At 37.4% G+C, this 22,173-nt stretch overlaps 3 protein-coding genes and 1 non-coding gene across 4 annotated transcripts; 2 read left to right on the forward strand and 2 right to left on the reverse strand.

Annotated features, from left to right (window-relative positions):
• The first annotated feature begins 2,055 nt into the window (after nt 1-2,055).
• On the forward strand, nt 2,056-3,620 carry LOC134647205 (rab11 family-interacting protein 2). The gene has a single exon (XM_063501430.1). It carries the CDS (start codon nt 2,142-2,144, stop codon nt 3,579-3,581), a length of 1,440 nt encoding a protein of 479 aa, XP_063357500.1. The 5' UTR covers nt 2,056-2,141; the 3' UTR covers nt 3,582-3,620.
• A 1,608-nt stretch (nt 3,621-5,228) lies between these two features.
• Nucleotides 5,229-7,085, reverse strand: LOC134647639 (protein KRTCAP2 homolog). The gene is made up of 4 exons (XM_063501996.1): nt 6,963-7,085; nt 6,721-6,875; nt 6,083-6,210; nt 5,229-5,387 (listed from the first exon to the last, which is right to left on the reverse strand). Exons 1-4 carry the CDS (start codon nt 6,964-6,966, stop codon nt 5,279-5,281), a joined length of 396 nt encoding a protein of 131 aa, XP_063358066.1. The 5' UTR covers nt 6,967-7,085; the 3' UTR covers nt 5,229-5,278.
• Nucleotides 7,086-15,461: 8,376 nt separating this feature from the next.
• On the reverse strand, nt 15,462-15,565 carry LOC134647697 (U6 spliceosomal RNA). Its single transcript, XR_010096848.1, has one exon. It is a non-coding gene; the product is annotated as a U6 spliceosomal RNA (small nuclear RNA).
• A 1,393-nt stretch (nt 15,566-16,958) lies between these two features.
• LOC134647207 (hydroxymethylglutaryl-CoA lyase, mitochondrial) lies at nt 16,959-22,107 on the forward strand. The gene is made up of 6 exons (XM_063501432.1): nt 16,959-17,029; nt 17,193-17,338; nt 18,121-18,244; nt 19,093-19,305; nt 20,104-20,292; nt 21,730-22,107. The coding sequence occupies exons 1-6, from the start codon at nt 16,964-16,966 to the stop codon at nt 22,000-22,002; spliced, it is 1,011 nt and encodes a 336-aa protein (XP_063357502.1). The 5' UTR covers nt 16,959-16,963; the 3' UTR covers nt 22,003-22,107.
• Nucleotides 22,108-22,173: the final 66 nt, after the last annotated feature.

Genomic DNA, 22,173 nt, shown 5'->3' on the forward strand with positions numbered 1-22,173 from the left:
TGTCGGATGACCAAAACAGCGTGGGACTATATTGCACCAAACCTGAGTTCCACTAGGTACAGCCAGGGTTCAGCATCAGATCTATCTTGGGTACTGCTCTCCCAAGTGCTCATCAAGACGCGTCGGATGACCAAAACAGCGTGGGCCTATGTTGCACTAAACCTGAGTTCCACTAGGTACATCCTGAGTTCCACTAGATACATCCAGAGTTCAGCATCAGCTCCATCTTGGGTACTACTCTCCCAAGTGCTCATCAAGATGTGACAGATGACCAAAATAGCGTGGGCCTATGTTGCACCAAACCTGAGTTCCACTAGGTACAGCCAGGGTTCAGCATCAACTCTATCTTGGGTACTGCTCTTCCAAGTGCTCATCAAGACGTGTCGGATGACCAAAACAGCGTGGGCCTATGTTGCACCAAACCTGAGTTCCACTAGGTACATCCAGGGTTCAGCATCAGCTCTATCTTGGGTACTGCTCTCCCAAGTGCTCAGCAATGCGTGTCGGATGACCAAAACAGCGTGGGCCTATATTGCACCAAACCTGAGTTCCACTAGGTACAACCAGGGTTCAGCATCAGCTCTATCTTGGGTACTGCTCTTCCAAGTGCTCATCAAGACGCGTCGGATGACCAAAACAGCGTGGGCCTATGTTGCACCAAACCTGAGTTCCACTAGGTACTTCCAGGGTTCAGCATCAGCTCTATCTTGGGTACTGCTCTCCCAATTGCTCATCAAGGCGTGTCGGATGACCAAAACAGCGTGGGCCTATGTTGCACCAAACCTGAGTTCCACTAGGTACAGCCAGGGTTGAGCATCAGCTCAGATCTATGTATACTAAAACCTTCTCCAGAATGTAACAAACACTTTTCTGAAAACCGCATCAAAATCGGTTCAGCCAAACGCGAGATAATCGCGAACAAATATACATACATACATACATACGGGTCAAACTGAGAACCTCCTTTTTTTTTGAAGGCGGTTAAAAACAGAATAAAATAAAGATTTTAAGTGGGGCTCCCATACAACAAACGTGATTTTTGACCGAAGTTAAGCAACGTCGGGCGGGGTCAGTACTTGGATGGGTGACCGTTTTTTTGCTTGTTTTGCTCTATTTTTTGTTGATGGTGCGGAACCCTCCGTGCGCGAGTCCGACTCGCACTTGGCCGGTTTTACATTATACTACTCTTTGGTGTAGTCTGACTGCACTAATTATATAGGAACTTTATTTAAGCCTTTATAAGTAAGGCAGAGGGAATATATTTCCCACAATTATTTTGAACTCTATTTTCAAACAATTTCTGACACCTTTTGCCCGTTAATAGTTCCACACTTCGCGCGAACTCTACTTCACACTCGCGTTCGCGGCAGTGTGGAGGGGGCTTAAAGCCTGGACGATGTCTAATAGTGATAACACACTACCGCACCAATAGTGTGTTATCACTTTTAGATTTTAATTGCTTTTACTTGGGACTAAAAAAAACATCAAAATTCTAAAGGGACTAAAAATCTCTGTCGCTTTTGCGTAATGTGAGCATTTGAGCATGACGCAGATCTTTGAATGATGATGTCCATATTCTATATTTTGATGCTATTATAGCTGGTCAAGCAAATCTTTTCAGTAGAAAAAAGCCGGCAAATTTGAAAAATGTAGGCGCGAAGGGATATCATTCCATAGAAAATTTGAATTTCGCGCTTTTTTTTACTGACAAGATTTTGCTTGACCAGCTATACATTACTAAGGATCAGTGTGGAACTAACCTAAATACCATAAACAACTCACTCTTCTTCGGTTTTATTTTCCAGCGCTCGCTGTCGTGTCGTCGTAAATAAAGTATTGTTGAATATTGTTGTATGCGCTTATTAGTTTAATATGATGATAATAAATAATATTAATAAGTAGGATTTTTTACATTTCTATGACAATAATTGCTAAAAAAACATCGACGTCAAAATGTCATCAGCACCATCATAGACCATAGACAAATATTGGGTGAAGTACCGAACGATGCAGCTGATGACACATTCATTCATTAGTTTATACTTCGAATTAGACGAATTAGCATTAGTTTACCTAATAAAACTTGTTAAATTTACCCATACACCCGTGTCAGTGTTAGTGATTCTATCACTTCATAAACGATGTGGGATCCAACGCACGTTCAAGTAACGGTTCAAAGAGCCCGTGGACTACTAATTAAAGGTAAAAACGGTACTAACAAATGTTTTGTTACCATTGCCCTCGGCAAAGAAAAATTCCAAACATCCGTGAAACACAAAGCCACTGAGAATGTAGAGTGGCTTGAGGAATGCGAGTTGCGTATACCGTCCCAGGGTAACACTGCAGAAATTGTTTTGAAAGTGTATGATGAAGACATTGTTAAAGATCATTTACTAGGTCAAATATCGATTCCGTTAAAAGACCTCGATGTTTATGAGAGGCCTAGAAACCGATGGTACACCTTGCAAGGCAAGTCGGGGAAAGAGAATGACAAAAATAGAGGAGAGTTAGAGGTCAAGATTGCCTTTACTGTAAAGGAGGGCAGTTTGACTGACCTCAGCAAAAAAGACAAACATAAGTCATCCTTATCTAGCATCGCCCAAAACGTAGGTGGAAGTCTTATGAGCATTGGCAGTATCGAAAAACGCAAGGGCTTGAAAAAGTTTGCTAAGAACCTAGGATCGAAAATGAATTTAACTAAAAAAGATAAGAAGAGCGATTCATCATCTCTAAGTGGGAGCATTGGAAATCTTAAAAACTCTGCACTGTCCACACCGGACCACTCTACCCCTAAGACTTTACCAACAGAGGCAGACCCAGGTGTAATTAGTGAGGATGAAGATGAATTTGCTTTTGATGACTTGTCTCACAAAAGTTCTGGCAGTTCTCTCAATGTCAATACACTACCACGAGGGCATAAATACACACCCTCCCCAATGAATGCTTCTCTTGAAAACCTAGGAGGTGGAGAGTTTTTGAGAAGATCTACTAGTAGTAATTTAGCAAATTCTGACAAGTCTGTTCCAGTGCCTCAGAAACCTGTGCGACTGAGCCTCGACACATTTACTCCTCCGAGGCCACCTTCCCAAATTATTGACAAGGATGATGAATGGTCCCAAAAGCTTTACTCCAAAAAGCAATCTCATACAGTCAGCCAAACTATGATTGACAGGGAAAAATCTGCAAGCCTTGAAAGAAATAAAAAACTTGACAGTCCAAGCTCATTAAAAGAAAAACCAAGTCCAAAATTCTTTAAAAAGTTTGGTAACAACAACAAACCTAAAAAGTTGCTTGAAGAACGAATTATTGTTGGAGAAGAAAATATTGTAGAAGAAGACTCCATCAATCCTGTGTACAACAGCATACCCAAAACAGTTCTACAGCAACTAGAAGGCAAGTCTAAAGAAGATCTGATTGTAATGGTGTACAACATGCAAAGAGATGTAGAAGTAGAAAAAAAGAAAACCAAAGATTTGGAAAATTATTTGGATGAGCTACTATTGCGAGTGATGGAAACAACTCCGAGAATCTTGCAAAACCCTTACTCTAGAAATAACAGCATGCACATAAGGAATAAGTAATTGATGTTCTAATATTGTAATGGACATGTTTTTGATAAATTATTTTCATTGCCTAATATATTTCTTTAAGTATTGAAAACAATAATGAGAAATAATGCTAGCCTTATTGTTCTTTCCAATATAAAAGCCCATTGTTCTAGGTTTTTTTTTTTCAATATTTACTACAGGTATCTTAAGAAAGAGAATGACATGTCTATTTTCTAGAATTTTAACTAAGCGTTGTCTATAGGTTAACAACTTTCACTACATATATGAATGAGTGCAAACAGGCTGGTCAAATGTAATCATCTATGTGCCTTACATGTTTGAAAAAGTCTGTGATAATAATTGGTTTTAAATCAATTTTCCTTTGTTCTATAAAATGTGGTCAATTGTTAACATATCCTTAAGTAAATATATTTTCCATTTTTAGTGCCAAATTCACATCATCCAACTAAATTCTTTCTAAAATATGTTTTACAGTCTGTTGTTGCAATCTTAGATTTGTGTAATGTAGGATTTTTCAAACATGATTTAATTATTATTTCATAGGTTTTAGGTTAAAGTGAATGTATCCACTTTTATTCTTGTATTACCTTAATTGTAAGAAACGATTAGACTTCTATTTATAAGATGCCAGTGTGCAATATCTACATAGGTTAAGCATTTCAAGTAGATGCACACTACTTCTAAAAGACTAATTGATATTTAAAACTAGATCTTTAATTACATTTCTAAGTCCACGGGCCAACATACAATAATTAACAAAGGATAATTATCAAGTTTCATGGTTATTATTTCTTATAATGTAACTTGGTACCTATGTTGTTAATGTTGTTATCATTTCCTAAATGCTTGTGAGGCATTTACTGAATTTGTGGGCTTCATTTATGATGGTGTTAATTAATTTACATAATGTTGAAGTTTTTTTACCTATTTACAAAAAAAAAGATTTCCATATAAACAATAAGATTTTCTCTATTTGGTTGAAATTGTTAAATGTCTGATTGACTTGGTGATAAAGCTGGACCTTAAAAGCTGTAGCCCATGATCTGTGTTGGCAGTGGAAACTCATTGATTGAATTTATTACTACTTAGCTATTACTTTAATTAAATACCTACTTTTGCAATATGGTTAAGTTTACCTGTAAGGTTTTTTTTTTGGTTTGTGATAATTTTGTTCAAAAGACAAATGGAACAAAATATAAGTGTAGGTTGTATTCGACTCATAGTTATTATAGCTGGTCAACCAAATCTTGTCAGTAAAAAAAGGCGAGAAATTCAAATTTTCTATGGAACGAACTCCCTTCGCGCCTACATTTTTCAAATTTGCCGCCTTTTTCTACTGTCAAGATCTGGTTGACCAAGTATAATACATAACTTACGAGAGTATTTAATTAATGGCTGTATGAAAGTGCAAAAACATGAGTAGCAGCCAAAATGAATTATTTATTTTTTGATAATTAACAAATGTTTATTTTTCCACATTGGTGAACTACTAACTCTTAAATTAATTTAGTGTATATCTAAAAGTTAAGAGGCAGATAAGTTTGCTGTAACACTGAGTATAATTGAATAAATTATATACTAACAAATGCATTGATTGTTGTTTCTTAAATCCTGTTGTCCTTCACTCAGCTCAGTTTGTAATAAAAAAACAATATGAGAGAATTAGGTACTTTATTATAAAATAATATAAAATAGACTTATTGAGATAATCACTTGTGACGACGAGCCTTGGTTGGTGCAGCAACTGGTGCCGTAGTTGCATAAGTCTTTTGTGACAACTTGTTCATGTAGTAAATGACAATTATTGAAAATATCAAACTGAAACAAACAAATAACAATCATAAACAAAACATGAAACAGGAGCTATTCAACATTGTTTAGTCATTCAATTCTATTATCTTATCAATTCCTTCAATATGGAGGATATGAGTCATAATATCATCAATCTCAGTCAACCTGTCATCATCATCCTGTCTGTATCAATCTGTCAACATTGTTCAAGGTAAATATGTAAATTATGGAGATGAGCTAATTGATACCAGGGCAGGAGGCAGGCTAAAGTAGAACTAATTATGCTATATATCATGAGAGTCAAATTATTTTATGGGGCACCTAAATTATGTTTACAGGTGCATTCCATCTTTGCCTGTCCTCTTAGCTGGCTTGTGATATCAATTTTTCTTCAATCCTTTGAGAATAGCCACTAGGGCCCCTGTCAGTTTTATTTATCAAGCATTTGAATCTTACTCATACATAAACAAAAACAAAATATGTCAATTTTTAGGGTTCCGTAGTCAACTAGGAACAGTTTCGCCATGTCTTTGCTTCATCATTGTTAGTGCTAGAGAGTTGCAATTTGGCATGCATATATAAACCAATTATGCCAACAAAGCTGTAAAATAAAAAAACAAATGATAGCTCCTCTACATAAAGTATGAATGCCTTTTTTCACTTCAACCCTATGGTGTTGGGTGTCTTTTTTGATAAAGGGACAGTTTTATATACCATCTTACCATGTTGTGAAGCAAATCCTATGCACCATTCCCGCAGCAATAAGTGACACTGCCATAGACAGCACTATCTCTGGCAGCTTCAACTGGAAGTGCTTCCCAAACAAAGTTGCCTCTAAATTACCTATGGCCTGTACTATTGTTTAGGAAATTAAATTATGCAATTGTACAACTAACATATAAACTCATAATTTAAAAATAACCAAATTAATATTATCATAAGATGTTTTTAATAAACCAATCCAGTTTACAGCAATGGAATCAATCCAAAATTTTAAATGAGTATGACCTAGTTCTAAACATCTTTTTCCTAATCAACTTGGATGATATTCCTGAAATACTTTGTTCTCTTGAGGTTTTTTGTGACTTGTTCTTTATCTATTAAAAGTATTAAGATTTCACTTAGCTAATAAAAAAAAACCTAGTAGTTCTTATAAGAGTCAGATTGTACAATAAGTTGACAAAATATAAATTAAAGGGAAAATATTGTAATGCCACCAACAATGGGGCTGGGCTCTTAAATATATGACTATGATTGTTATGAGGTCTGAGGTCAATATGGGTACAGATTAAACCATAGCAAGTTGGTCGCGTTGTCCGTAGTCACATCTTTAGATGCATTTTGTTTATAAAAAGGATACAGTAACGAAGAACATGAACATGACAGATCCAAGGTAGCCTCCGAATATAATGGTCATGGGTGACCTAACCAGCCAAGGTTTGTACATTTGCATTCCCGAAAATGTCAGGAGAGTTAATATCGATGATATGACGAAAGACGTCGCGCTGTTCAAAGCTAAAAAAAAATATAACTTGAATGTACATAGATTTTACCAATAGTCACAAGATACATAATCATTGTAACAAGTTAATCATCATTTACCCATTTTCTCTTAATGAATTGATGCAATTTGTACGTAAATTATAAAACCGACAAAAACACCGCTTCTATTCCTCTTTTCGAGTTTTCGACAGTCCGACACCGACCACGTCATGTCACTTCGCTTTATTTGCTGACAGTTCGTTCCGGCCAACAGCCTTACAAATCAGCATTTTTTCACTTGGCTCAAATATCGCGGAATATTAAAAACCGTACAGACGGCCGCACCGGACCGTGAACTTAGTGCGGTATTTATTCTATGGTGCGGTTAGAATATCTCTTTCTCGCTCTCACTTATAGCTGCGTCTCTAACGAACGTACGTTGGACCACCTTAAGGCCCCAGTACACAATGGGCCATCGCCGGCCACTCCACGGGACGCAGCCATGCGGTAGAATGAGATAGCAATATCACTTGCTCCCTCTAACGCATAAATGCGTCCCTTGGAGTGGCCGGCGATGGCCCATTGTGTACTGGGGCCTTTACACACAATCGAAAACATGAAAAAAGCAGCTATTATTATATAAATAAAATATTGTTTAAGAGGCCTTATTCCTTAGAGCGTTCACCGATTTCACGAAATAACACTCGATAGATGGCGTTGGCGCTCGGTACGCGAGCGCCGGCAAAGTTAAGCGCGTTTCAACGCAGGCGAGAATAATATTGATACTTTTCAATTTAATTGCAAAGTAACATTATTTTTAGCGTTATATTGGCACTCTTTATTTTATTTTATAAGCATGGTAGTAGTCAATAGAGTGTATGTGTTGGGATAATATATAACCAGAGGCGAGTAAATAATAACAATATTTACCTCTGGCATGGAATTATTGTGACAATCACTCTTCTTATGAATAAGGTGTATTCGGGTATTTCCGAATGAACGAATAGTGCCGGATAATTCCGAAAGCTGACTCTTACTACAACGGAATATGAGTGATTTTACAATGATTTTCGGAATTACCCGAATAAACCTTACTACTAATATTCGTCATTGTAGTAGTGTTGTATTTTCAAACTTCTTTAGCGGCGCTGTGCACTTTTTGAAATGGGGAAAAAATGTTAAACTCGCGACAGATCACGTGACCGTAAGACGGACACGTGACCTGATCAAAAAACTGTTACAATGTTATTGAGTTTTTCTTTATTGATTTAAATGCCATCTAGTGAGTTTCCCTCTAACCGGTATTAATATAACTCGAGTACCAACAGTGATGTGCTTAGGGGTTTCAAGTAATGCGACGAAATAACGCTAGATGGCATTAACATCAATTATACATAGTGCTGCAGACATTTTGCACTAGTCATTGAGTTTTCACTTCTGCCGGCACTCCCGGAGTGCAACCCGTTGTTTTTTTTACAAACCATGACAAACCATGAGTTTTGTTTACATTTTTGCTGCCCACAAATTGTCGTCTTTTTGTACTATTTCTGTTTTTAGGGGAAAGTCGGGGCCCGTCCATACTGCAAATAAACATGTTTCTTTATTTGTGATATGCAACTGGCCCGATCTGTTAAAACCAGTCATTGTTTTTATTTAAAACCATGATACCGTTGACTACATTCCACATTTTTTTTTGTTTGATAGCCTCGTCGGGGTCAATACCGAAATCCGATTATTTATATTATGCCATCTTCGCTCCACTCCATTAAGATACCCTGGACAGAGGGCCTACCGCGAACCACGTTCGACGTGTTACCTCCCTGTCACACTTACGTACGAATTTACAAGTGCGACAGAGAGGCAACACGTCGAACGTGGTTCGCGGTAGGCGCTCAGGCCTATGGAACTCTCCGCGCGAGCACGGATTTATACCTACGAATCTCTTCCCGTTCACGGTAGAAAATCAAGCTAGTTGGTCGCCGGCGCTCGAATATGCCAAAATGTATGCGAAATAAATGTCTTCTTCACGAACAAATAACACATGTTGTAGTGTGGAATTGTGGATGGATGCAGAAACAAAAAAAAATTAATAAAAAAATCCGTGTTTGCTCTACCGATTGATAGGAAAAGTAACTATTAGACGTTCTCAATATAAGTACTTATACCAATTTTTTTTACGATAGTCGCAAGCTACGTAGTACGCCGTTTTATAAACCGCGTAGTGTTTACGCGGTTTATAAAACGGCGTAAACACTACGGTTACTGTAGGGAGATATGACCTTTTAAAATATTTCGCAGTCACTCATCATAATAAATAATAAAATAAGGAAAAACCCTAACTTAAGACAAAAGATAAATAAAGAGAATAATAAAATAAATTTATAAGTAATTAATAATGATAAAAGGAATATTATAATTATTAATTACTTATTGCAACTTATCTTGCTCATAGTTATTTTACAATTAATAAAACTTATATTTGTACCTTAGGTAAGTAGGTAGGTATCTTTCATACAATCTATAGTTTAGGTAAGTAGGTAGGTACTTATTTGTAAAATAATTTCTAAGCGTCGGTAATCCTAGCTTTGTGCCGGTGCGCGCGGTGCGGGGAGCGGTGCGTTGAAGGTCATTCCATTGTATTTTTGTGTAGGTATTAAAACGGTAGGCATTTGAGTTTTCTTTGAGAGATAAGTATCTGTTCGTAAGAACTATAATATAGCCCTGTGCCCTGGACCTCATCTAGATCGATGGTACTCGTCAGGGCAAAGCTATTGAGCCCAAACACGATATAGTTATGATGAGTAGATAAGGAGTTCTGGTGACCAACTCCTGACTCCATTATGAGAACCTGGACCTCATCTAGATAGATGGTGCTCGTCAAGGCAAATCGAATGCGCCCAAACACGATGGAGTTATGATAAGTAGATTAGGAGTTCTGGTGATCAACTCCTGACTCCATCATGAGACCCTGGACCTCATCTAGATAGATGGTGCTCGTCAGGATAAATCTAATAATCCTAAATACGATGGAGTTATGATGAGTAGATTAGGAGTTCTGGTGACCGACTCCTGACTCCATCATGAGACCCTGGACCTCCTCAAGATATATAGTGCTCGTCAGGGCAAATCTAATGAGCCCAAACACGATGGAGTGATAATATGTAGATTAGGAGTTCTGGTGACCAACTCCTGACTCCATCATGAGAACCTGGACCTCATCTAGAACGAAGGTGCTCGTCGAGGCAAATCTATTGAGCCCAAACACGATGGAGTTATGATGAGTAGATTAGGAGTTCGGTGACCAACTCCTGACTCCATCATGAGAACCTGGACATTATCCAGGTCGTCCGGGTATAATAATAATGCAAAACCTAACCAGTATTCAAGTAACACTGAAAACCTATCACCTAGCGAGAGTCTGTTGTTGAAATTAAATATGGTGTAAAAAATGTACTTATTTGTATCAAGATTTTCTAGTCGCTGTATACAGCACTTCTCGGAACTCTCTGGCTGTTTACGAACGCACCATAGTCACCGAACGCCTGACGATCGAGCACAGGTCCGTCCCCTAAGCCGCCTCGGCGGAGAATGAGCGCGCGGCGTCGGTGCAGCGTGATTTATACGTGTTTTAAAATAATATAAATTTACGGCAAGGTAGGTCCTATAGTTATGATTATTTTTTTATGGGTTAACGTATAGTTATAGTTTGCTATAATATTATTTTTAGGGCAAAATAATAGTACAATTTGCGATAAAAAAATATAATGTAACCCTGTTTTCACCCAAAAAATGAAGAAAGTTCGGAAGGTTAAATATCCATTTTTTTTAATGAATCTTTGATTTTCAATAGTCTTAGCCGCTCGTAAAAGATATGGTGAATTGAATTGTAATCAATTCTGTATCAAATGATTCTTGTTTACTGCAAAATTGAGAACCGAAACGACAGTTCTCACTGCAAATTTTGAAAAAGCCTCCCAAGAAAACTCATTTATTGACAGCGTTTTACATAAAAATAAAACGCTAATTAAATAACTTACCATATTCGGAACCTAAAGTAATATATTGAGAGTGGCAACACTGTAGTTAGTCGTATTGTCCTTTTCTAGCATATACGTCCATCTCTCTCTCCCACACCCCCCACCACTTCAGGCAGTTGCGTTTGACAATTTTGACAGAAACAAACGCAAATTACCTCATTGTCTCAAAATTATACATATTTACACCAGGCAGGATTAAAACTTTAGGTTCCGAATATGGTAAGTTATTTAATTAGCGTTTTATTTTTATGTAAAACGCTGTCATTAAACAACTGTACCGATATTCGGAACCTAAAGTAATATATTGAGACGTGTTTGTTATCGCCTGGTGGTGGGAAGACGCCAAGCCAATGTGATTATACATGTACTTACATATTATGTATATGTAATATTATTATATTAGGAGTGTTTAATTAATTAATTAATTATGTAGTACACCCTTTATTTTAATACATGTGAGGAGAGAGGTATTTAGTAAAGCATACAATTTTATATACCATTATATTATGATACTAACTTTCCATTTTATATACGTATTTAATGTAGGTACTTATAAATTTTCAACGAAAATAAGTGAGTCACCACAAGGGTGCTATAGTACTTAATTATATGTATGTGAGACTATGTAAAAGAAGATAAGTCAGTCTACTCTTCAGGGAGCATACAACATCTGTGATATGGAGTGATGTAATTAAAATATGAAAAGATAAAAATCATAAATTACTCGAGTAGTTTTTATTTATAACTCCCAATTATTGACAAATTTGATAATAATTATCTAGTAAGGTAAGCAGTTGCAGGATATAACAAGGACAAGACCTTTCTTATTTCCAGAATCCCTCAGGTTTAAGTAGACGAATATTTTAAATATTCGTTATATCACTATCACTACCCACAAAGTTAATATTGGGTAGGTACTTAATAAAATATCATAGGGAATACTTTTAATGATTTTACTGAATTCTTTTAATGACTGTGAGCCAGTGTGAGCTATTTATTTGGTTATAGCTATAAAATGCATTTAATCGTTTGTACGCTTTACTAACGTGAACGCGAGCTAATGGACCTAAACAAACCTTACTTAAAATTGTGAAGGTTACTTTGAGAGCTTAAGCCATATCATAATACTCATGTGGGCACTAGTTACGACGCTTTTTGGTGCTCTTGGCGTTCAAATGGTAAATGTAGAATTGCCACAGAGCTTTATCAATGATATTTGTATAGGTGCAGCTCATTCTGCTTATGTTCATGTTTAGCTATCATCAAGTGACCTTAATTGTATTCATTATTGTCTATATATGCAGTATGAGTAGTTTACCTTATCTGGTGCCTACTAGTAGACATAAACTTGATTGTTTCTGAACGCTAAAGTGGCTTAATTTATGTAAACCATTCATAGACATAGCTTAATTCTGAATATTCAGTCTTCTCTTTCCAGATTAAGAATAAGGTACTTAATTCGAAACCTTAGCTCATCGCATATGTGTTTTTAACCAAAATGAAAATTTGTGTTTATTTTGTGATTTTACATTATTTGCAATAACTGTGCGGAACCATGGGGTCCCCGACCTTTTGCCGGGCACCCGTGGGCCCAAATCCAACAGCGCAGATGCCGTTTAAGAGGAACCTCTATTTTATCCAATGCTAGGGTCAACACTTTGTCGAATATATTTGATATTTATGTATATTTATCCTCCTTATGACCTAAGGGTAGGTAGTTGTAACTTTTTGATATCAAATATACGCAGAATAGCCAATTATTTTGTATTCTGAAGTGCATATAATATTACTGGATTTGGGCCAGTGTGCTTTTGTATACTATATCTCTGGCCTACTATATAGGCTAGTCTATTAACATCCCGCCTCCTGGAAGGCAGTATACAGACTTCTTAGATATATTCACGGTAGTGCTAAGAGTGTGGACCTGGTTTTCCGACACTTGACTGCATGAGATTATTTTTTCAGGTCTCGAGCAAGAAGGGTGCCTAGATAGGTTGAGGTCCTCAACTTGTGGATTTGGTAGGAGCAAGACACAGACGGGGTGTAAATTAGTTAATCCACCATGTTTCAAGAGATTCATGTGCATTCATGCCTTCAGGTTACACTGTAGAGACAGACTAACACTTTGGCAGAGTTTTGCTAACATATAATAAATGATTGCATTTGTTTGGGTGTACAATTACATGTTCCACACCAAAAACATAATTATTTATATATTTCAATCTATTTTTGAAAGGTTTGCGTTTCAAAATAGCTTCGCCTTTTCGCAAGGCGTGCTCCTGTTCCCCTATTTTATTGTGAAAGCGAACAGTATCACAATGCTATAATTTTGTATAAATTGAGAACTAGAGGGTCATGCCCTAGACGTGACCGCCCAGAAACTGTGCTAGAACCGTTCGTACAAACGATTCAGTCACTATTTTTAAAAACCTTTTGTAGTGGGTACATTCCACGGTCTTAAATTTATTAAACGTGTAGTATCAAACTATGACAAGTCATGATAAGTGAAATAAGTGACAACAGTATCTGGTCCGTGCATAGAAGCACTTGCCCTTGAGGTTAGGGCATGGGTAGTTTATTATAAACTTAATCCGTGCATAGGAGCACTTACGATACAGGTGGTTTAAAACTTCCAGGGTCACAATACAGACACAAGGGTGTAAAATACATAATTCATAAACGCCCGTTAGGCCAGTTTTGTATATTTTATTTCAAACATGCTTGTGCAGCACCGCCAGCACATGATAATTTTCCTAATATACCATGGCAGTCAGGGATATAATAATTATGTAAAAAGGTAGGTAACCTTGGTCATGTCGTGTACATAGGTAGGTACTCGTAAACATGTTAACTGAAAGACAAGTGCTCTCCAGCCAAATATAATTTATGCAACTGTGAGCTGCTCTTACATTGGGATCATATGTATTTATTTCTAGTCTGTCATATTGTAGCAGGCCTAGACTTCAAAGGTTTGTAGATGTTTATAGGGCCGTTAAACGGACCCTTTGTACACCTTGAGCAGGCTGTTTGTTTCACACCATGGGTAATATATATTGTAAACATAGCTTATTTCAGAATGGAATCGTAAGCTCAGTCGTGTCGTGAGCTTACCGAGCCTGATTTAATTAGAGTCCACAGATTGTATGGACCTTGGAGGATTGACCACTCCTTATTCTAATTATCAATATTCTGCCGGGGCTTATAGTCGAAATTAGGTGACTAAATCTCTTAGTATTATCTATGCCACCCAAGTTATGAGGCTTAGCGTCTCCAGACCACAATTTTATATTAGGGTGCAAAGATTTTTTCCATCTTTAAAATAAAAATGAGTCGAGAGGCCTGGAATCTTAGGTTTTTATTTTACCTATTATAATTTTAGAAATGTTATGTAAATGGAAAGCAGTTTTCACTTTTACCACAGTTAATTAGCCCAATTTCGGGTTTAGCCAATAGGGTGTTCGGGACCCTTGAAATAGATTGGTAAACAAAAATGAAAACTCTAATAACGAAGCCTTGCCTATTTCGACTGATTTTTACCCAAAACATTATTTTAAACCATTTTTACATTCTCTAAAAAGAGATATTTACAACTTAATCTTTGTAATATTTTTGTGATTGTGGTCTACTCGCACGCCTGTGTTATGACCATATCATTTATATTTCTGTGAATATGTCTGACGTGCCTTGCGCAGGCTTACATAGGTTATAATATCATCATCAATAACTTGACGTCAGTTTGTGAACGAATCAAAGATTCTTTTGGCACACCTTACGCAGGTGTAAACACGGCAGCCTTGCGCAGGTTTAGATAGGTACATAATATATTGGTTTCATCACAAATAACTTGACGTTAGTTTGTGAACGAATCAAAGATTCTTTTGGCACACCTTACGCAGGTGTAAACATGGCAGCCTTGCGCAGGTTTAGATAGGTACATAATATATTGGTTTCATCACAAATAACTTGACGTTAGTTTGTGAACGAATAAAAGATTCTCTTAGGCGCACCTTAGCAGGTGGAACCATAACAAACGTAAGTTTAAGAATAAGTATCATTCAAATCAAATACCCTGAGTTTATGGGTAATATTCCCTAAGTTGCGGGTTCCTTGCTCGACAAGGTGAAAGGCTTTACGCCGGCTTTAACAGGCACTTTTAGAAAGTGTCATTCACGGTGACGCGCAGATTTGCCAAAACTAAACTTTAACTCTACAGTTAACTAATATAATTTGACAATATGAACCAAACCATGCGTCTTCGTCAATGAATCAATCTAAAGATTCCCGTATCGTTAATGCCCTTCCATGTCACAGGCCTCCGATTTTATTTGAAACGTTTAATTTAAGTGTACTATTTATGTAGGTAGGTAAGTAGGCTTAAGAATTGACCCTCTTGTATGTAGTTACGTATAGAATTAATAATCAAGTTATTCAAATTCAAAATAACACAAGCACATATAGCACCTACATGCAAGAGTTCTTTTCCTTAACCTTTAAAGCTGTAAGTACCTGCTAAGTTATATATTTAAGTAGGTACCTACCTACATAAATCAAAGATCTAGTTGGAGAGATATAAGTTGATAGATACAGAGTGAAATACTTCACGAATTCGCATGTCATTCTTGCGCAGAGCCATGCTAATCTCTCTCTATGTCTAGTCAGATTTAAGTTTATGTACTGCCGAAGTACTCACTTTCCACAAAAATAAATGCAATGTTTGCGATGTAGGTTTGTTCGTTACCTTGTGTCCCTTAGAGCGGAAATATCGTCGACTCCTATTCGGGTACACGTTATTTATCAGCAAGTTTATTACCAAAAAATTAATTTTGCAATATTATATTAACCCGGAACGGGATAAAAAGATAAATTGCTGATAGATACTTGGACAGATAAAAAACCTACACGTCTATAAGCTTCTACCTTAATACGTAGGTTCTACGTAACACGTATTAACTATCCGATCCATTCGTATTCGAAAACACAAATCACTTGAAAGGGTATACCTCCACACATCACCATTTAAGTATTATATAATTTCAACCGTTATTATACACACACAAAGATTTAAACTAACAAGACTCGGAAGAGACTTAATAAAATTAAATTATAATGGTGACACGTGCACGCTTTACCAGCTCGATGTGTTTTCTACCATGTGTTTTAGTATTTTCATTGGCATAGCCACGGTGCGCGCAGGCAGCCTTTGAAAACACTTGCACATCACTATTCCGGATCATCATTTTTATTTGCTAGATAGTTTAACGGACAACTAAATTTAAATATTTATTTCGAACGGCAAAAGCCGTTAGAAACTGTTTTTCAATATAGTCAGCTAAACTGGGGTACAAATTCAAAAACTCACCAGCAGTTTAGCTTCACGACCTTCCAGATGGAAAAACAGCAAGCCAATGAGGTAATTTGCGTTTGTTTCTAACTGTCAAAATTGTCAAACGCAACTGCCTGAAGTGGTGGGGGGTGTGGGAGAGAGAGATGGACGTATATGCTAGAAAAGGACAATACGACTAACTACAGTGTTGCCACTCTCAATATATTACTTTAGGTTCCGAATATCGGTACAGTTGTTTAATTTAGGTTTAAAAAGAGAAAATGTCAACTTGAACGGTCTTACTTGCTAGTTTAAGAAATGATTATTTAAGTACGTTATTAGTTTTTGAATGAATACTAATAGTTACGTCGTAATCTTGAATGAAAAAGGTAACAGATTGCAAAAAACGCTCGCTTGTAAGACTAAGGACTCTTAAAAATAAAAAAGAAGGCATATAGGATTAGGACGTCTATTAGTACTCTAAAATATAATAGGCCGTACGACCTATTATCTTGGTCAGGTCGTGTAGATGATCTTTTGAACGGACGTCAGAAGAAAAAATAAACAGATGGAAACTACGAAACTACTGATAAGAGATTTAAAACTTTTGTGATAAGAAATCACTAAGAAATAGGCTCAACTCAAGCTAGAGTCAATTAACATTAACAGTTCGTCGTGGGTGATTGTTTTCTTTCTGCTCGCCATTTATTTAGTAATTTTAGTACAGCGTACCTACATTTTTATAAGTACTAATATCAATCATGTTTTCCAGTTTAAAATTATCTGCAGGTAAACTCGTTCGACCTTTAACAAATGGCAGTAAATACGTGAGTATTAATTAACAAATGACTTTGTAATTAATATAAGTAGTTAATGTTGATCGTGTTTGTGGAACTCTCATGTTATTGAATTTTGTTTTGACTCTAAAAACATATAAGTATGTTGATATTTTAAACAACCATGCATATTATGTACATTCATTTGTTTTAGAGCACTAAAGCCTCTGAAATCAGAATTTATGAGGTGGGTGTCAGAGATGGTCTACAAAATGAAGCTAAGTTTGTTCCTACAGAAATAAAGGTCGAGTTGATCAGCAAATTAGCGGCCGCTGGAATTAAAGACATTGAATCTGCAAGGTATATCCATGGCATCTTCTTAAAAAATATTTTTAGAAGTATTTTTATGCTAAGTGTAAAAATAAGAGTGCCCAAATCATCTCAAAAATATGTCCCATAGCTCTTATGTCAGCGAATTAAGAAGTATAGGACATATTTTTGAGTAAGTTGTCTACACCCATAGTTTTACATTACACTTGACTGCACCTACTACATAATGTTTGTGTCTTTCATGTGATATATATATTGAGTGGATGCTTCCCTTTCCCATGTCCTGGGATTCATGCATATAATAAAGAATTATAAATCAACATCACCTTTATACCAAAATCCATACTAATATTATAAATGCGAAAGTGTGTCTGTCTGTCTGTTACCTCTTCATGCTTAAACCGCTGAACCGATTTAGTTGAAATTTGGTATGAAGATAGTTTGAGTCCCGGGGAAGGACATAGGATACTTTTTATCTCAGAACTCACCCTTTAAGGGGGTGGAAATTTGTATGGGCAATCAATGACTGCTGAACCAATTTAGTTGAAATTTGGTAAGGAGATAGCTTGAGTCCCGGGGAAGGACATACGGTAGTTTTTATTCCAAAAATCTCGCTTTAAGAGGGTGAAAAGGGGGGTGGAAGTTTGTATGGGGAATCGTTAAAAAGCAGATTGGGTAAAAATAAGCTACCCAAATTACTAACTCCACGCAGACGAAGTTGCGGGCAAAAGCTAGTATATAAATAAGAATGATTTTCTTTATAAGTAACTACCTATAATTGTAAAAATGATTCCTCATTTTATTCCCAACAGTTTTGTTAGTCCCAAATGGGTGAAGCAAATGAGTGATGGAGTGGAAGTTATGAAGACCATTAAAAGGGAACCCGGAGTTAACTATCCTGTACTAATACCTAACCTTAAGGGCTATGAATTGGCTGTAAGTATCAACTCAATAAATAACAACACCTCTGTAGATATTTCATTGTAATTCTGCTAATCATAAACTTCCTTTAACAATCTCCATAACTTTAACTTGGTTATAATATTTTTTAAGTATGTTGTTTATTTTGGCACTTTTTTTTATAAAATGGTTCAAGTCTCCCACCTGGCCAACCAAGTCTCCCTGACTCTTCTGCTAATTACTTCAGAATAAATTGAATCATTTTCATTAGAACAGAGCTGCATTCCTTTTGTTTTTTTAGGTTTCAAAGCAAAAGAAATTGAACCATGTCTTACTCAATTGATATCAAAATCAACTGCCAATTTTTCTTGTATGGTGAGCCTTAGAGAGGGATTGTTGTCTAGGTTGTCTAGTCACTAGCCCTAATGAGGTTTAGCTTACTGTGGGACTAGATTAGTGTAAGAGGGCGTTTTTTTTTGTTGTCCCCTCTACACTTTTTTTTTCAAATTTGGGATTTTTTATGTTATTTCTACTCAGAATCACGAGCTCTTTCTATCCTAATAGGAGAAAAAACAGTGTCCTAAGGTTTTTATTTCCATTCCGTGACCATTTTTCATAGACTTTGTATGGCGGTCGCGTAATGGAAAGATCGAAAAATGTATGGAAATTTTGGGACACTTTTTTTCTCCTATTAGGATAGAAAGAGCTCGTGATTCTGAGTAAAAATAACATAAAAAATCCTAAATTTGAAAAAAAAGTGTAGGGGACAACAAAAAAAAACGCCCAAGAACACTTGTAAGTATCATATTGGCCCATGATATTTATTCAATTAATGCAGTTACTTTATAAATAATGTAGAAACATATCAAATATTCTACCAACAGAAAAAATGCAACATCGAGGAAATAGCCATATTCCCCGCTGGTTCGGAATCATTTTCTCAAAAGAACCTGAACTGCTCAATGGAGGAGGGTCTGGCGAGGTTCCGAATGGTCGCCGAGCAGGCGGTGAAGGACGGAATCAGGGTGCGCAGCTATGTGTCCTGTGTAGTCGGGTGCCCGTACGATGGACCTATATCTCCTAAATCTATTGCAAAGGTAAATAAATATAGGTAGTTGTTTAAGGCCAGAGCACACCGGCTGCGTGTGCGTAGACGTGCGCGAGCGCTTTAGTATTTGAGCCGTGAACGCGAGCTGTGTGCAGTCTCTCATAAGGATCTGTACATTACAACGCGCATGTGCACGTCACGTGCACGTCTTCGCGCACGAATCCGGTGTGCAGAGGGCCAGAGGTCTTTAGTGTATCAACTTATTAAATTTAAGGATTTTAGAATTTCGCTGTGCATAAGACGTGTGCAAATTTGAGCCAACGAAAGTGCCACGTCTAACGCGACTGCTTTTATTTTTCGCGCAATTAACTACCATTTGTAACTTTTGCCGTCCGTGCCGTTTTTTGTTTCCTTACCCGGGTAGGTAGTAATAAAAAACAAAAACTTGAAGATGCTATCCAATTTCCATCTTCATCTTCCTCGCGTTGTCCCGGCATTTTGCCACGGCTCATGGGAGCCTGGGGTCCGCTTGGCAACTAATCCCAGTAATTGGCGTGGGCACTAGTTTTTACGAAAGCGACTGCCATCTGACCTTCCAACCAAGAGGGTAAACTAGGCCCGTATTGGGATTAGTCCGGTATCCTCACGATGTTTTCCTTCACCGAAAAGCGACTGGTAAATATCAAATGATATTTCGTACATAAGTTCCGAAAAACTCATTGGTACGAGCCAGGGTTCGAACCTGCGACCTCCGGATTGCAAGTCGCACGCTGTTACCGCTAGGCCACCAGCGCTTTTTAAGATGTTATCCAATTTTGAGGTGATATAAAAATGTTTTCTTAAATAGTTGTCAGAAGAGCTGCTGGCCATGGGTTGTTACGAGATATCCCTGGGGGACACCATCGGCGTGGGGACGCCGGGCTCCGTGCGCCGGCTCTTGAAGGAGGTGCTGACCGTGGCGCCCCCTGAAAAGGTCGCCGTGCACTTTCACGATACCTACGGACAGGGGCTCGCGAATCTTGTGGCCGCTTTGGAGGTAAGAAAGTTTGCCATAATTTATTAGGGTTGTAATGATGATTGATGAGACAAATTGCTTAACCCCTTACTGAATGTAATAAAACAATAGAGAACTGTAACTAACTAACACTAAACTATATAGCTAGGCCACACACCTATACCTACTTTGTATATGTATATAGGTAGGTAGGTAATATAGACACACTCTATAGCTCAGTAGCTCGTGGCTTTTGTGGCTGTTTTGGAGGTAACGAAGCGTATATGGCACTTCAATATACGGCCTACACCTTTAATCATAGGACAAATCGCTTGAACCGTAGAGAGACCTCACACAGAAATACTGTGTTTAAAGACATGAAATTGTACCTAAGTAAGTATATTACAACGTCTGAGATGTTCACCGTGTATTTTCACGGCACGAGATCTATGAACAGAACTGGGGCTCGCGACCGTTGTTGCTTCTTTAGAGGTAAGCATACCTACTTGGCACGACCTACTTAAACATTTATGTAAAGAAGGTACCTATTGTGTAGAGGGTACTATTAATCATGAACTTACAACAAATCTCTGGTGGCCGTAGAACTCTTTCTAGTTTCTAAGTATCGTCATAACGAATTCAAATTTAACAAAGTACCGTAAAATGGGGTGAGTAGGGTCAAATCTGAAATTCAGACCTCGATAACATTTTATTTTTACATATGAAAACTGAATGGTGTATATGACACCGTAAGATTGTGAACCCGTTAGTTTATAATCTAACGTAGGTTAGGTTAGTTTATAATCTCCCTGCCGTCAGTTTATAATTTAACTAGCGAGATTATAAACTGACGAGTGTTTACAATTTTACGGTGACATATATAATAAGTGTTCCGGACGTTTGTATTTTAGTTTTTATTTTATTTTGGGTAGTTCCATTTCATAACTTTGACGATAAAGATCATAAAGAGGATAACCCACCTCACCCCGTAGTGCCTCGTATTTGGGGTGAGAGGGGTTTTCATACAAAGGTGATTTTGGGAGATTGTTGGATCGATTTTTTTTTATTATGCGTATTACTATAGCTCCATTTTAAATTGGAATACATTATTTTTGTAGCAGTTGCCTTAAAATCACTTCTCACCCCAGTCTCAAACCTTCTCTCTCCATTCATAACCCACCTCTCCCCACGAAACCTACTCACCCCGTTTTACGGTATTTAACTTATCAGATACGAGTAGCTTATAATTTCCATAGATTGTTACTAAGGCACCAGTCATTGGCGCAGTTAACTATCAACCATCCATAAATCTTATTACAAGGACATAAGGTCTTCCAACTTCCGATCAATAACCAGTTTAGTGACATGCTGTTGCTACTTAAACCCGCTCAATAGAGTAACGGCGCGCGAAGATTACGTCATCGAGATATGTAGGTATCATTAACCTAATAATACTCTTAAGACACCATATGTTCGCAGTTCGGGTGCACGACTGTGGACTCCTCGATCTCGGGCCTAGGTGGTTGCCCTTATGCACGAGGCGCCAGCGGCAACCTGGCTACCGAGGATCTGGTCTACCACCTCTATGGTCTCGGCGTCAACACCCAGGTAGACCTCGTGAAGCTGGTCGAGGCGGGCCGGTACATATCCAACTTCCTAGGAAAACCCACCGACTCCAAAGTGAACAGAGCTCTGGGTGACAGATTCAAAAACCACCAAGATATTGTCAAAATTGCGGCTTGTGAACTTTAGCACTACCTATATTACTTAAGGATGTCAACAATATGTTAATCAGAATGTAAATATGTACATGATACGCATAGGTAAATAATGATATTAAAGTTTTATATGCTTATCGCGTTGTTGTTTACTTGAAAGTGATGTTTCTGTTGGTGAGCGTCGGCCAGTAATACAGGTTTTTAT

Source organism: Cydia amplana, chromosome 4, assembly GCF_948474715.1.
Source record: "Cydia amplana chromosome 4, ilCydAmpl1.1, whole genome shotgun sequence".
Classification (NCBI taxonomy): Eukaryota; Metazoa; Arthropoda; class Insecta; order Lepidoptera; family Tortricidae; genus Cydia; species Cydia amplana.

What these genes read in the sequence shown, in the direction of transcription:
- LOC134647205 (XM_063501430.1), top strand. Translation starts at nt 2,142, where the DNA reads ATGTGGGATCCAACGCACGTTCAAGTAACGGTTCAAAGAGCCCGTGGA.
- LOC134647639 (XM_063501996.1), bottom strand. An exon ending in TGTTCATGTTCTTCGTTACT is followed by an intron (nt 6,211 to 6,720) that starts GTATCCTTTTTA and finishes ACAATAGTACAG; the next exon opens with GCCATAGGTAATTTAGAGGC. An exon ending in AGGATTTGCTTCACAACATG is followed by an intron (nt 5,388 to 6,082) that starts GTAAGATGGTAT and finishes TGTTTGTTTCAG; the next exon opens with TTTGATATTTTCAATAATTG.
- LOC134647207 (XM_063501432.1), top strand. Translation starts at nt 16,964, where the DNA reads ATGTTTTCCAGTTTAAAATTATCTGCAGGTAAACTCGTTCGACCTTTA. An exon ending in AAAGACATTGAATCTGCAAG is followed by an intron (nt 17,339 to 18,120) that starts GTATATCCATGG and finishes TATTCCCAACAG; the next exon opens with TTTTGTTAGTCCCAAATGGG. An exon ending in CTCCTAAATCTATTGCAAAG is followed by an intron (nt 19,306 to 20,103) that starts GTAAATAAATAT and finishes TTTCTTAAATAG; the next exon opens with TTGTCAGAAGAGCTGCTGGC.